This window comes from Nicotiana tomentosiformis, chromosome 7 (genome assembly GCF_000390325.3).
Source record: "Nicotiana tomentosiformis chromosome 7, ASM39032v3, whole genome shotgun sequence".
Lineage (NCBI taxonomy): Eukaryota > Viridiplantae > Streptophyta > Magnoliopsida > Solanales > Solanaceae > Nicotiana > Nicotiana tomentosiformis.
Window position 1 is genome coordinate 1,810,389 of NC_090818.1, and position 15,501 is coordinate 1,825,889.

The 15,501-nt window shown below is 28.1% G+C and overlaps 1 protein-coding gene and 3 pseudogenes across 1 annotated transcript; all 4 read right to left on the minus strand.

Annotated features, from left to right (window-relative positions):
* Positions 1–773: 773 nt before the first annotated feature.
* On the minus strand, positions 774–1,916 carry LOC138895082 (uncharacterized; annotated as a pseudogene).
* Positions 1,917–5,631: 3,715 nt separating this feature from the next.
* Positions 5,632–6,867, minus strand: LOC138895083 (uncharacterized; annotated as a pseudogene).
* Positions 6,868–8,759: 1,892 nt separating this feature from the next.
* On the minus strand, positions 8,760–9,902 carry LOC138895084 (uncharacterized). The gene has a single exon (XM_070179813.1). The coding sequence runs from the start codon at positions 9,900–9,902 to the stop codon at positions 8,760–8,762; it is 1,143 nt and encodes a 380-aa protein (XP_070035914.1).
* A 3,715-nt stretch (positions 9,903–13,617) lies between these two features.
* LOC138896396 (uncharacterized) lies at positions 13,618–14,964 on the minus strand (annotated as a pseudogene).
* Positions 14,965–15,501: the final 537 nt, after the last annotated feature.

Sequence of the window (15,501 nt, forward strand, 5' to 3'; positions counted from 1 at the left end):
CTTTTAGTCACTACCATGATTTTTTGCTTCAATCGTTTTACCCTAACAGCGCCTCAACTCTGGTTACTTCCCTACCACGGCCTTCTGCCTTACTGGTTTCACCCTTAGGATAGCATAGTCTGGGCTTAAACTACTCTCAGCATAATTATTCATGGCAAACTTACTAAAATTATTCTAAATAACAGTTATAACATGATAACAATTATGATAATCTAGAGATTTCAGGAATATATGTATTTAGCTATACATATTTTAAAAAAAACTTACTTGATACTGTATATCGGGGATTTCTTCTTTCATAGGTTTGGATTGCTCCATAGATTAAAGATGTTAATTTATTTCACTGAATAGATTTTTACAAGAGAGGTTACAAGAGAGTTTTTTCAGAAGGATGTGAAAGGGGTAAGGTAAGGTGTGTCCCTCTAAGCCTTAAGGGCTGTCTATTTATAACGGAAACTAATCCAAACATCGTCCTCCTAACTTTACACTTGGACGGTCTAAAATTAAAGTAAAAGACGCGTTCCCAACAGTTTTTCCACTGACAGTGGTAGTGATAAAGTGGGACTCACAACAACAACTTAAAAACTAAAAGACGGAAAATAATTTACATAAAGTCAAAAGTTGCTTTAATAATTACATAGCTTTTTTCTTTATGTCATTTTCTGCTTCTTCTTGGGTCCTGCCGATCCTGCTAGCTGTCCTTTTGTTTTTGTCTTGTAGCTTTTGTTGTAAGATTCCTTTGTCTCTTTCTTGATATTTTGTTGCGTATCTTTTTAGTTTTCTTCTTCTTCAAATTTGATTTCTGGAACTATGTTTTTCTCTCCTTGACATTTCGAACATATGTGCTCTGAGTAGATTGGACTAATTTGTTTGCAGTATCTTGTCATTAAGTTTTGAGAAATAAATTCTCCTCTAATTGCTCTTGTAATGGGTGCTTCTTCTGGTTGGATTAATGTTTTAATCCATCTCCGTATCTCTTCCATGTCGTTTTCCCTTAGGTTTTTTGAATGGGTGTAGATCATCGTGTGTTCTCGGGATTGGTATCCCCAAATAGGTTTTTCTTCTACATAATTGTTGACTAGTTCACTTAGAATGGTTGATAGTCCTATAATTCTTTTGTTTGAGTAGAATGCTGGTATATCAGGTTTGGGTATTTCTGGTTGTATTTGTACATTTTCTGGGATAATCATTTCTCTAGTTAGTCCTAATTTAATAACTTGGATTATTGGTTTTATCTCGTTATAGAGTATCTCTGCTGGTGCTACATAAAATTTTATATAAAATAGGTCTCCTTTGGTGATTCTCTTGTAGGTAGTAAAGGCACTATATAGCTCTGGTATTGTAGCTATTTCTTGTCCGGTTTGTGTGTACACTGTACTTAATAGTCCGTAATTGTAACATGTTTTAACTAAATTTGCATTCGTCCCTGGTTGGGCAATCAGTCGGTTGTATCCTTGTAATGGTTGTGTTATATAGTCTGTTTTTGGGTTTTGGATTGTTTTTGATCTCGGATTTAGGTTTTAAAAGGTTTGAATCTTGTGGATATTTTGTATATAGCTGTTGGTAATATAATCGTAGGTTTGTTTTTCCTGGTTTAAGCTTTCTCTATAGCTAGTTGTTTGTGGTGATGGTGTCAAAGGATTTTGGGATTTTGGGGTATATGGCTTGTTGAACATGGCGTTCATATTTGTATTTGTATGTTTTCCTTTTCTTATTGCTGATGTTGATGTACCTGCAGCTGTATGTAAAATAGTGTTAGTTTGTAGGTTTTGGGTTTTTAGGTGTTTCCCAACGTCACCTCCTAGGTCCGCATGTTTTGAGCCATGCTGCTGGCTTAGTTCCGCATGTTTTGAGCCATGCTGCTGGCTTAGGTTTTTTGCTTCTATAATCTGCAACCTCTTTTCTACTTCCGTCATTTGTAGTGATAGTGTAGTAAGTATTGAAAATAGGTCTTGTGTAGTTTCTTCTTCATTTGTTTGTGTACTTTTGTCTTGATAAGTAATCTGCAATCACATTCTTGTCAGTAGGAATTATTTCTATTGTAAATGTGAAATTTAGTATATTTAATACGAGTCTTCGTATTTCTTTCGTTGTAACTGAGTCTTGTACCTTTTTGGTTATCCACCATTTAACTTGTGTGTTATCTGTTCTAACAATAAATTTGTTATATACTATATATGGTTCAAACGATAATAAACACTTATATAAAGCTAATAATTCTTTTCTATTTATTTCCCATTTTAACTGTGGTTCCGTAAATGATCCTGAATAATATCTACAGTGATGTTCTATTTTTTCATCCTTATATTTGTATTTAAGTACTCCTCCATAACTATGGTTACTTGAGTCTGTCTCTACTATATATATAAATTCTCTATTTTCATCTGGAAAATATAGTTTTGGTAATTTTTTACACATATCTTTTATTTTTTGTATATATGTTTTGTCTTTTTCATCAAAGTGATATTCTATATCTTTCTTTAATTTTTTCTGTAAAGGTTTTAAATTTTCTGCCAATTTAGGTATATATTCTCTAACTTGGTTAACTAATCCTAAGAATGATTGTAATTTCTTTTTTGTATCTAGGGTTTCATTTAAATTTATTATTTTTTGTACTATATGTGTTTGCATTTTAATTCCATTTTTATCTATTTGAATTCCTAAGAATTCCACCTGATTTTTAAGTATTTCTGCCTTATTTTTACTAAGGCTAATTCCTGAGGATTCTATTATATGTATGAATTTTTCTAATAATTTTATATGTTGATCTTGTGTCCTTGAGTATAGTAGTATATCGTCTATGTAGATTATACAGTTTTCTAATTGATTAAAATAGCTATCCATAAAATGTTGGTATCTTCCTGGTGCATTTTTATATCCAAATGGTAAAACGTTCCATTCATAAAATCCTTGTGGTACTGTAAAAGCTGTTAATTTTTTAGATTCTTCTTCTAATTTTAGGTGATAAAATCCTGATTTACAATCGAATTTACTGAAGTAATTATATCCTTGTACTTGCCTTATTTTTAATATTTTATTTGGTATCGGGTAATTATATGTTTTTGTTTTTGCATTTAAATTCCTATAATCTATTACCATTCTACTTTTACCTCTTTTTTGCTCATTATGTTTATTTACTATAAATGCTGGGCTATTATGTTTACTATTACTTTCCTGTATATAATTATTTTTTAATAGTTCTTTTATATGCATTTTGAATTCTTCTAGATCATTAAAATTATATTTTAATGGTTTCTGTGTTATTATACTATTTTCATCTATTAATTCTATTTTTACTTTCGTTTTATGTTTATCCCATCCTTGAAGGGGATTTTCATTATATAATGATTCTAATTTGTCTTGAATTATTTTTATCTTATTTATAGCAAATATTATTAATTCTATTTGTTGCTCATTTATTTTTTCATTTTCTAATTTTTGGGTTACCTTTTCACTTCCTTTAATCCACGGTGTTGTTTTTCTTATTTTATTTCTTACTCTTTTTGCTCCTATTTTTTGTTTGCATGGTGTAGTAAACCACCAATGAGTTTTTGTTATTATATGTGGGTATAATTTATCTAAAAAGGGCATTCCTATTAATATATCTTTATTTGTAAATTCATAACTATATATTTCATCCATAGTTAGTATTTTATCCCATATTTGTATTTTTATATTTTTTGCTTTTTGCGTTATCAAGCTTCCTTCATTGTTAAATCCTGTTACCACAATAGGTGTTAATAATTTTTCCCATTTATCTTCAGGTAAACAGTTATGTCTGCATACATTTACTCCTGCTCCTGTATCTATCATGGGTGTATAATATCTGCTGTAATATCCTTCTATTATTATTTTTGCTAGTATATATATTTTTGTCATGTTAAGGTTCTTTCAATTGTTATTTTCTTATTTTTATATGTTATTATAAGATGTCTATCTCCTAGGTTATATGGTTTAACTGTTTCTAACCATTTTATTCCTAAGGTAATATTTTCATTTCCTTGGTAAATATTAAATTCTATTTCTACTGGGATTCCTCCAATAATTAGTTCCTTCTTTGTTATTTCTTCTGTTCCTACCAAATTTTTAGGTAATCCTGGGCATATTGTTTCTGTAGTTATTATTTCACTTTCTTTAACTAGTTCTTTAGTTATATAATTGTCTTCTTGTCCAGTATTTATCATTATTAGGTATTTTCTTTGATCTATTACTCCTGTTATATAATAGTTGTGTAACTCCGGTTCTTTTATTAATCTTTGTGGGTTTGTATATTCTAATCTTCTCGAGGTACTTGCTCTTGAAGATGTAGTTTGTGGGGATTCATAATTTATTCTTTTAGATGTGCTTAGTCTTTCTCTTACTATTTCTAAATCTCCTTCCATATCTATATCTTTGTAACTATAATCATTATTGTCTATGACTGATATTATACTATCAAATGGGTTTTCTATCTTTATTTTTTCAATCTTATTTCGTGCTGTTATTTTGTGATTGGTTGTTAATATATATAAATTTTTACATTTTGCTGTAAATATTTTACTTCCTGGTGCCAGCTCTATTCCTGACATTTTCCAGTACAATACTAGTGATTTATCTATATTAGCATCTTTTAATGCTACTGTATAGTTAGCACTAATTATAAATTTAAATTTTTGGTATATCAAATTTCCTTTTATTGCACAAATTATACTCTTTTCTATAGGTTGTACTATTCTATCATCTGCTAAATATATTTCTATTGGTGTATCTATCCCTTCTCTAAAACAGGCTTTTATAAGTATTTCTGTTCCTCCTAAGTGTACATATTTGATCGGATTTTTTGCTTTTATATTCTGAATTTCTTTATTTATTGTTCTTTTATTTATTATAGGTATTTTAGCTTTTCCTCTAGTATATTTACAATCTATTATATGTTCTTTTTGACTTATTACATAATATTCTTCTTTTTTAATTTTGAACCAGTTTTTTATTGTTGGTACTTCTAATATTTTACCGATGCTTAAATCTAAATCTTTTCCTTTTATTTTTTCAAAAATATCATTATCAAATATTACTTTTTGTTCACTTGATTCTTCATCCTTATATTCTTCTCTGCTTATTATTTGTATATCGTTTTCAGTCATTTTCCTCTATATCTGATAGTTCTTTTTCTGATTCTATTTCTGTTTCTAATTCAGGTTCTAATTCATAAATACTATCTTCACTATCTAATTCATAATCTATATAGTCTAGTTGCATGTATTCTTCATTATCAGTGTTAATTTCTGTTATTTGTTTCTTTTTAGGGTCTCTAGGTAATTTACAATCTTTGGCTAGGTGTCCTAATTTTCCACAATTGTAACAAGTACATTCGGATAACTTTTTCTTAATTCTATATGGTCTTTTTCTTTTGTAATCTTTTATATAATATCTTTTCCTCGGGTTTTTATACTTATATTTTAACTTATTTCTTCTATATTTTTTATATTTTCTTTTATAATTTTTCTTTTTATAATAATTATCTGTACATCCAAACTGGGGTGCAGTTTTAATTTTACAACATGTAAGGTTTTTTATCAGTGTTTTTTCCATTTTAATTTCTTCTTTATGTTTTTCACATAATTCTATAAACCAATTCTTTAAATATCTAATTCTAGCTCCTAAGGTATCTTCTAATCCTGCTTTTTCCCAATCTCTTATTATTTTAGAACTAAAAGGTTCTGGTAATTTTGTAAAGTATATTTTTCTGATTTCTTTTCCTTCTTCAACACTATATGTTCCTTTATAGTAATATTCTTTAAATGCACACGTATATTCGTCTATGTAACACATGTTACATATAGCTAGTTTGTTCATTAGATTTCTACTTACTGTTTTTTCTTTTTGTTGCTCTTCTATTTCTGTTGTCATACTACTAAATTCATTTCTTATAGCTAATTCATATTTTATTAATATGTCTATAGTTGTTGTAGCTGATTCACCATCGAATTTTTTATTACTTCTTAATGCTTTTATACTTTCATCATTTAGATTTTGTATCCATAATTTTACTGTTCCTATTATTGTCCTTTCTATATATCCTGGTGCTTCTGGAATTGGTATTTTATTATCTATTAATTGTTTTGATATATATCCTACCCATAGTTGTATTATTTTATTAACGTCTTCTACGCAATCTAAGTCCAAAAAGTTATATTGTTCATTTATTGTTTTTGGTGTCCATTTTCTGTTTAATCTTTTATCCCATAATACTTTACTTCTGTCACTTCGTTCATAATTATTATTGTAATATGTTGGTATTGTTTGTTTGTATTTTCTTTCTTTTGATGTACTTGGTTTTTCGCTTATATCTCCGGCATATATTTCTGGATTTATTATGTTATTTGTTTTAGTTATAAGTTCTGTATATGTTTCACTTATTTCTGAATCTTCTGAACTTTCTGTATTCTGTTCATTTTCATTATTAGTTTCATTTATTTCTTCAAGTTTTACTTCTATGTCCTCTTTTAATTTTTCCCTAAATTTTTCTATTTCTTCCTTCAATCTTTCTTCTTGCTCTAATTCTTTTTTCTTTTCTCTTTCTCTCTGTTTGTTTTCATACAATTCTTTTAATATTGCTAATTCTTTTTCTAATTCCATTATCCTGGTGTTTTTGTTTTCTTCCACTTGCTGTAATTCTTTTTTAGCTTGTTGCCTAATTTTTTCAATTTCATTTTTCCTATCAATTTCTTCATTTTCTTTTATTATTCTTGTCATTGCTGTTAAACTATCTTCTAATCTTGCAGTTTCTTTTTCTAACATTAAATATATGTTTTCTCCTACTTTACCATTTTGGGGGGTTTGTGGGTCGGATTTAGCTCCGATTAGCTTTTGTTCATAAATCTTCATAAGTCTGAATATTCTTCTACCAAATCGTATGTATTTTGTGGGTCTTCTACTTCTTTTTCGTATTTAAGTATTTTTTCCCAAATATCTATTTTTATGTCAGTAGGTTTTAATTCTTTGATAAAATATAGGACTAGTATTTTATATTTTTCTAGCATTCTTTTTGTCATGTAAGTAGTTATTCTGTATTTTTCTATCATTCTTTAAAAGTGGTTCAGATTATATTTTTGTTTAGTCTTTAGTGGATTTGTTGTATTTATGACTATTTTTATATTGTAAATATTTTATTGTAATATTCTGTTTGTAACGGTTTTATTTTTAATATTTCCGTTATGTCTTGTTGTATATTTATCAGAAGGTCTATATCCTTTGTTATTAAGTAAGTATTGATTGTTAATTTTAGTTGTTGTTCTAAAGCTTCTATTTTTTCCGTAATTTCTATCCAGTATGATAAATATTCTTGATTTATCATGCTTAATCATAATATTCTCTTATTATAGATTCTAATTTTGATATTTCTATTTTACAATTTGTTATATATTCTACATATTCTATTTCTCCTGTTTCTATATATTCGTTTATATTAATTTTTTGGAGTTGGAAGAATGTTATTAATTTGTTTATATTTAGTTTTTCTAGTTTATCCTTATTATGTAGTTCTTTTAATTGTTTTATATTATCTCTTATATGTTCTAAAAAGATTAGATCTTTAGATTCTTGATATAATTGCATATTTTGATGTAATCTATGTTCTTGTAATTCTATTATTTTTCGGGTTTCTGTTAGGTTCATCTAGTCTGAATATATATCCTCTGTAAGTATATCAAATTCAGATAGGCTTATTGTATTCTCTTCTTCTAAGTCAGATAATTCTGCTAAATCATACCATTGTTGGGTCATTAGTTCTAGTATTTCGTTCATAAGTAATTTGTCAAATATTATATTTTTGATATCATTATTTAGTGATCTAAGTATGTGTAAAATGGTTATTTTATATTCATCAGTGTTATCTAAGATGTAAGGATGATCCATTTTTGTTTGATGTTTTGGCTAAAAATATTCCTTTAATCTCTTCGTTTATCATGTTTATCGTCATCCTATAACAAGTTATTAAGAATAATTCTTTTAGTCACTACCATGATTTTTTGCTTCAATCGTTTTACCCTAACAGCGCCTCAACTCTGGTTACTTCCCTACCACGGCCTTCTGCCTTACTGGTTTCACCCTTAGGATGGCATAGTCTGGGCTTAAACTACTCTCAGCATAATTATTCATGGCAAACTTACTAAAATTATTCTAAATAACAGTTATAACATGATAACAATTATGATAATCTAGAGATTTCAGGAATATATGTATTTAGCTATACATATTTTAAAAAAAACTTACTTGATACTGTATATCGGGGATTTCTTCTTTCATAGGTTTGGATTGCTCCATAGATTAAAGATGTTAATTTATTTCACTGAATAGATTTTTACAAGAGAGGTTACAAGAGAGTTTTTTCAGAAGGATGTGAAAGGGGTAAGGTAAGGTGTGTCCCTCTAAGCCTTAAGGGCTGTCTATTTATAACGGAAACTAATCCAAACATCGTCCTCCTAACTTTACACTTGGACGGTCTAAAATTAAAGTAAAAGACGCGTTCCCAACAGTTTTTCCACTGACAGTGGTAGTGATAAAGTGGGACTCACAACAACAACTTAAAAACTAAAAGACGGAAAATAATTTACATAAAGTCAAAAGTTGCTTTAATAATTACATAGCTTTTTTCTTTATGTCATTTTCTGCTTCTTCTTGGGTCCTGCCGATCCTGCTAGCTGTCCTTTTGTTTTTGTCTTGTAGCTTTTGTTGTAAGATTCCTTTGTCTCTTTCTTGATATTTTGTTGCGTATCTTTTTAGTTTTCTTCTTCTTCAAATTTGATTTCTGGAACTATGTTTTTCTCTCCTTGACATTTCGAACATATGTGCTCTGAGTAGATTGGACTAATTTGTTTGCAGTATCTTGTCATTAAGTTTTGAGAAATAAATTCTCCTCTAATTGCTCTTGTAATGGGTGCTTCTTCTGGTTGGATTAATGTTTTAATCCATCTCCGTATCTCTTCCATGTCGTTTTCCCTTAGGTTTTTTGAATGGGTGTAGATCATCGTGTGTTCTCGGGATTGGTATCCCCAAATAGGTTTTTCTTCTACATAATTGTTGACTAGTTCACTTAGAATGGTTGATAGTCCTATAATTCTTTTGTTTGAGTAGAATGCTGGTATATCAGGTTTGGGTATTTCTGGTTGTATTTGTACATTTTCTGGGATAATCATTTCTCTAGTTAGTCCTAATTTAATAACTTGGATTATTGGTTTTATCTCGTTATAGAGTATCTCTGCTGGTGCTACATAAAATTTTATATAAAATAGGTCTCCTTTGGTGATTCTCTTGTAGGTAGTAAAGGCACTATATAGCTCTGGTATTGTAGCTATTTCTTGTCCGGTTTGTGTGTACACTGTACTTAATAGTCCGTAATTGTAACATGTTTTAACTAAATTTGCATTCGTCCCTGGTTGGGCAATCAGTCGGTTGTATCCTTGTAATGGTTGTGTTATATAGTCTGTTTTTGGGTTTTGGATTGTTTTTGATCTCGGATTTAGGTTTAAAAAGGTTTGAATCTTGTGGATATTTTGTATATAGCTGTTGGTAATATAATCGTAGGTTTGTTTTTCCTGGTTTAAGCTTTCTCTATAGCTAGTTGTTTGTGGTGATGGTGTCAAAGGATTTTGGGATTTTGGGGTATATGGCTTGTTGAACATGGCGTTCATATTTGTATTTGTATGTTTTCCTTTTCTTATTGCTGATGTTGATGTACCTGCAGCTGTATGTAAAATAGTGTTAGTTTGTAGGTTTTGGGTTTTTAGGTGTTTCCCAACGTCACCTCCTAGGTCCGCATGTTTTGAGCCATGCTGCTGGCTTAGTTCCGCATGTTTTGAGCCATGCTGCTGGCTTAGGTTTTTTGCTTCTATAATCTGCAACCTCTTTTCTACTTCCGTCATTTGTAGTGATAGTGTAGTAAGTATTGAAAATAGGTCTTGTGTAGTTTCTTCTTCATTTGTTTGTGTACTTTTGTCTTGATAAGTAATCTGCAATCACATTCTTGTCAGTAGGAATTATTTCTATTGTAAATGTGAAATTTAGTATATTTAATACGAGTCTTCGTATTTCTTTCGTTGTAACTGAGTCTTGTACCTTTTTGGTTATCCACCATTTAACTTGTGTGTTATCTGTTCTAACAATAAATTTGTTATATACTATATATGGTTCAAACGATAATAAACACTTATATAAAGCTAATAATTCTTTTCTATTTATTTCCCATTTTAACTGTGGTTCCGTAAATGATCCTGAATAATATCTACAGTGATGTTCTATTTTTTCATCCTTATATTTGTATTTAAGTACTCCTCCATAACTATGGTTACTTGAGTCTGTCTCTACTATATATATAAATTCTCTATTTTCATCTGGAAAATATAGTTTTGGTAATTTTTTACACATATCTTTTATTTTTTGTATATATGTTTTGTCTTTTTCATCAAAGTGATATTCTATATCTTTCTTTAATTTTTTCTGTAAAGGTTTTAAATTTTCTGCCAATTTAGGTATATATTCTCTAACTTGGTTAACTAATTCTAAGAATGATTGTAATTTCTTTTTTGTATCTAGGGTTTCATTTAAATTTATTATTTTTTGTACTATATGTGTTTGCATTTTAATTCCATTTTTATCTATTTGAATTCCTAAGAATTCCACCTGATTTTTAAGTATTTCTGCCTTATTTTTACTAAGGCTAATTCCTGAGGATTCTATTATATGTATGAATTTTTCTAATAATTTTATATGTTGATCTTGTGTCCTTGAGTATAGTAGTATATCGTCTATGTAGATTATACAGTTTTCTAATTGATTAAAATAGCTATCCATAAAATGTTGGTATCTTCCTGGTGCATTTTTATATCCAAATGGTAAAACGTTCCATTCATAAAATCCTTGTGGTACTGTAAAAGCTGTTAATTTTTTAGATTCTTCTTCTAATTTTAGGTGATAAAATCCTGATTTACAATCGAATTTACTGAAGTAATTATATCCTTGTACTTGCCTTATTTTTAATATTTTATTTGGTATCGGGTAATTATATGTTTTTGTTTTTGCATTTAAATTCCTATAATCTATTACCATTCTACTTTTACCTCTTTTTTGCTCATTATGTTTATTTACTATAAATGCTGGGCTATTATGTTTACTATTACTTTCCTGTATATAATTATTTTTTAATAGTTCTTTTATATGCATTTTGAATTCTTCTAGATCATTAAAATTATATTTTAATGGTTTCTGTGTTATTATACTATTTTCATCTATTAATTCTATTTTTACTTTCGTTTTATGTTTATCCCATCCTTGAAGGGGATTTTCATTATATAATGATTCTAATTTGTCTTGAATTATTTTTATCTTATTTATAGCAAATATTATTAATTCTATTTGTTGCTCATTTATTTTTTCATTTTCTAATTTTTGGGTTACCTTTTCACTTCCTTTAATCCACGGTGTTGTTTTTCTTATTTTATTTCTTACTCTTTTTGCTCCTATTTTTTGTTTGCATGGTGTAGTAAACCACCAATGAGTTTTTGTTATTATATGTGGGTATAATTTATCTAAAAAGGGCATTCCTATTAATATATCTTTATTTGTAAATTCATAACTATATATTTCATCCATAGTTAGTATTTTATCCCATATTTGTATTTTTATATTTTTTGCTTTTTGCGTTATCAAGCTTCCTTCATTGTTAAATCCTGTTACCACAATAGGTGTTAATAATTTTTCCCATTTATCTTCAGGTAAACAGTTATGTCTGCATACATTTACTCCTGCTCCTGTATCTATCATGGGTGTATAATATCTGCTGTAATATCCTTCTATTATTATTTTTGCTAGTATATATATTTTTGTCATGTTAAGGTTCTTTCAATTGTTATTTTCTTATTTTTATATGTTATTATAAGATGTCTATCTCCTAGGTTATATGGTTTAACTGTTTCTAACCATTTTATTCCTAAGGTAATATTTTCATTTCCTTGGTAAATATTAAATTCTATTTCTACTGGGATTCCTCCAATAATTAGTTCCTTCTTTGTTATTTCTTCTGTTCCTACCAAATTTTTAGGTAATCCTGGGCATATTGTTTCTGTAGTTATTATTTCACTTTCTTTAACTAGTTCTTTAGTTATATAATTGTCTTCTTGTCCAGTATTTATCATTATTAGGTATTTTCTTTGATCTATTACTCCTGTTATATAATAGTTGTGTAACTCCGGTTCTTTTATTAATCTTTGTGGGTTTGTATATTCTAATCTTCTCGAGGTACTTGCTCTTGAAGATGTAGTTTGTGGGGATTCATAATTTATTCTTTTAGATGTGCTTAGTCTTTCTCTTACTATTTCTAAATCTCCTTCCATATCTATATCTTTGTAACTATAATCATTATTGTCTATGACTGATATTATACTATCAAATGGGTTTTCTATCTTTATTTTTTCAATCTTATTTCGTGCTGTTATTTTGTGATTGGTTGTTAATATATATAAATTTTTACATTTTGCTGTAAATATTTTACTTCCTGGTGCCAGCTCTATTCCTGACATTTTCCAGTACAATACTAGTGATTTATCTATATTAGCATCTTTTAATGCTACTGTATAGTTAGCACTAATTATAAATTTAAATTTTTGGTATATCAAATTTCCTTTTATTGCACAAATTATACTCTTTTCTATAGGTTGTACTATTCTATCATCTGCTAAATATATTTCTATTGGTGTATCTATCCCTTCTCTAAAACAGGCTTTTATAAGTATTTCTGTTCCTCCTAAGTGTACATATTTGATCGGATTTTTTGCTTTTATATTCTGAATTTCTTTATTTATTGTTCTTTTATTTATTATAGGTATTTTAGCTTTTCCTCTAGTATATTTACAATCTATTATATGTTCTTTTTGACTTATTACATAATATTCTTCTTTTTTAATTTTGAACCAGTTTTTTATTGTTGGTACTTCTAATATTTTACCGATGCTTAAATCTAAATCTTTTCCTTTTATTTTTTCAAAAATATCATTATCAAATATTACTTTTTGTTCACTTGATTCTTCATCCTTATATTCTTCTCTGCTTATTATTTGTATATCGTTTTCAGTCATTTTCCTCTATATCTGATAGTTCTTTTTCTGATTCTATTTCTGTTTCTAATTCAGGTTCTAATTCATAAATACTATCTTCACTATCTAATTCATAATCTATATAGTCTAGTTGCATGTATTCTTCATTATCAGTGTTAATTTCTGTTATTTGTTTCTTTTTAGGGTCTCTAGGTAATTTACAATCTTTGGCTAGGTGTCCTAATTTTCCACAATTGTAACAAGTACATTCGGATAACTTTTTCTTAATTCTATATGGTCTTTTTCTTTTGTAATCTTTTATATAATATCTTTTCCTCGGGTTTTTATACTTATATTTTAACTTATTTCTTCTATATTTTTTATATTTTCTTTTATAATTTTTCTTTTTATAATAATTATCTGTACATCCAAACTGGGGTGCAGTTTTAATTTTACAACATGTAAGGTTTTTTATCAGTGTTTTTTCCATTTTAATTTCTTCTTTATGTTTTTCACATAATTCTATAAACCAATTCTTTAAATATCTAATTCTAGCTCCTAAGGTATCTTCTAATCCTGCTTTTTCCCAATCTCTTATTATTTTAGAACTAAAAGGTTCTGGTAATTTTGTAAAGTATATTTTTCTGATTTCTTTTCCTTCTTCAACACTATATGTTCCTTTATAGTAATATTCTTTAAATGCACACGTATATTCGTCTATGTAACACATGTTACATATAGCTAGTTTGTTCATTAGATTTCTACTTACTGTTTTTTCTTTTTGTTGCTCTTCTATTTCTGTTGTCATACTACTAAATTCATTTCTTATAGCTAATTCATATTTTATTAATATGTCTATAGTTGTTGTAGCTGATTCACCATCGAATTTTTTATTACTTCTTAATGCTTTTATACTTTCATCATTTAGATTTTGTATCCATAATTTTACTGTTCCTATTATTGTCCTTTCTATATATCCTGGTGCTTCTGGAATTGGTATTTTATTATCTATTAATTGTTTTGATATATATCCTACCCATAGTTGTATTATTTTATTAACGTCTTCTACGCAATCTAAGTCCAAAAAGTTATATTGTTCATTTATTATTTTTGGTGTCCATTTTCTGTTTAATCTTTTATCCCATAATACTTTACTTCTGTCACTTCGTTCATAATTATTATTGTAATATGTTGGTATTGTTTGTTTGTATTTTCTTTCTTTTGATGTACTTGGTTTTTCGCTTATATCTCCGGCATATATTTCTGGATTTATTATGTTATTTGTTTTAGTTATAAGTTCTGTATATGTTTCACTTATTTCTGAATCTTCTGAACTTTCTGTATTCTGTTCATTTTCATTATTAGTTTCATTTATTTCTTCAAGTTTTACTTCTATGTCCTCTTTTAATTTTTCCCTAAATTTTTCTATTTCTTCCTTCAATCTTTCTTCTTGCTCTAATTCTTTTTTCTTTTCTCTTTCTCTCTGTTTGTTTTCATACAATTCTTTTAATATTGCTAATTCTTTTTCTAATTCCATTATCCTGGTGTTTTTGTTTTCTTCCACTTGCTGTAATTCTTTTTTAGCTTGTTGCCTAATTTTTTCAATTTCATTTTTCCTATCAATTTCTTCATTTTCTTTTATTATTCTTGTCATTGCTGTTAAACTATCTTCTAATCTTGCAGTTTCTTTTTCTAACATTAAATATATGTTTTCTCCTACTTTCTTATATCTTCTTCCTATATTTGAAGTTATTATTTTTATTTTTAATCCATCCAAATTTTCGTATGTTTTTTCGTCTACCGCAAATTCTTCTTTATTCATATTTTATGTTTAATCTTAAGTTGTAAGATATACTTATATTCTAGTTTTGACATTTTGTTTATTAATTTGTCCTTTTTCGTGGTTTTATATTCTTTATATAATTCCTGTAATTTTGTTATTGTTTTCTTTTCTTTTTTAGGATTTTTACTTGTTATTTTTTTATTATTTTTATCAATTATAATTGGTATATTATATTTATTTGTTATGGCTCTGATACCATTTTATCAATTTAGCGCATGAACAATGACTGCTAGTTCTAAGTCATGAATAGGATAATTTTTCTCGTGAACTTTCAATTTCTGCGACTCATATGCAATTACCTTGCCATCTTGCATTAATACTACACCAAGCCCAATGTGAGAGGCATCACAATATACCGTATAAGATCCTGAACATGTGGGTAATACCAACACTAGCGTTGTAGTCAAAGCGGTCTTGAGCTTCTGAAAGCTTAACTCACACTCATCTGATCATCTAAATGGGGCACCCTTCTGGGTCAATATGGTCTTAATAATTGTTCATAATCAATTACAGAATTGCCAATTAACTTCATGTTAACAAAAATCTTGTTTCAAACCTTCACAATACTAATAACGAGATGCGAGGCATGAA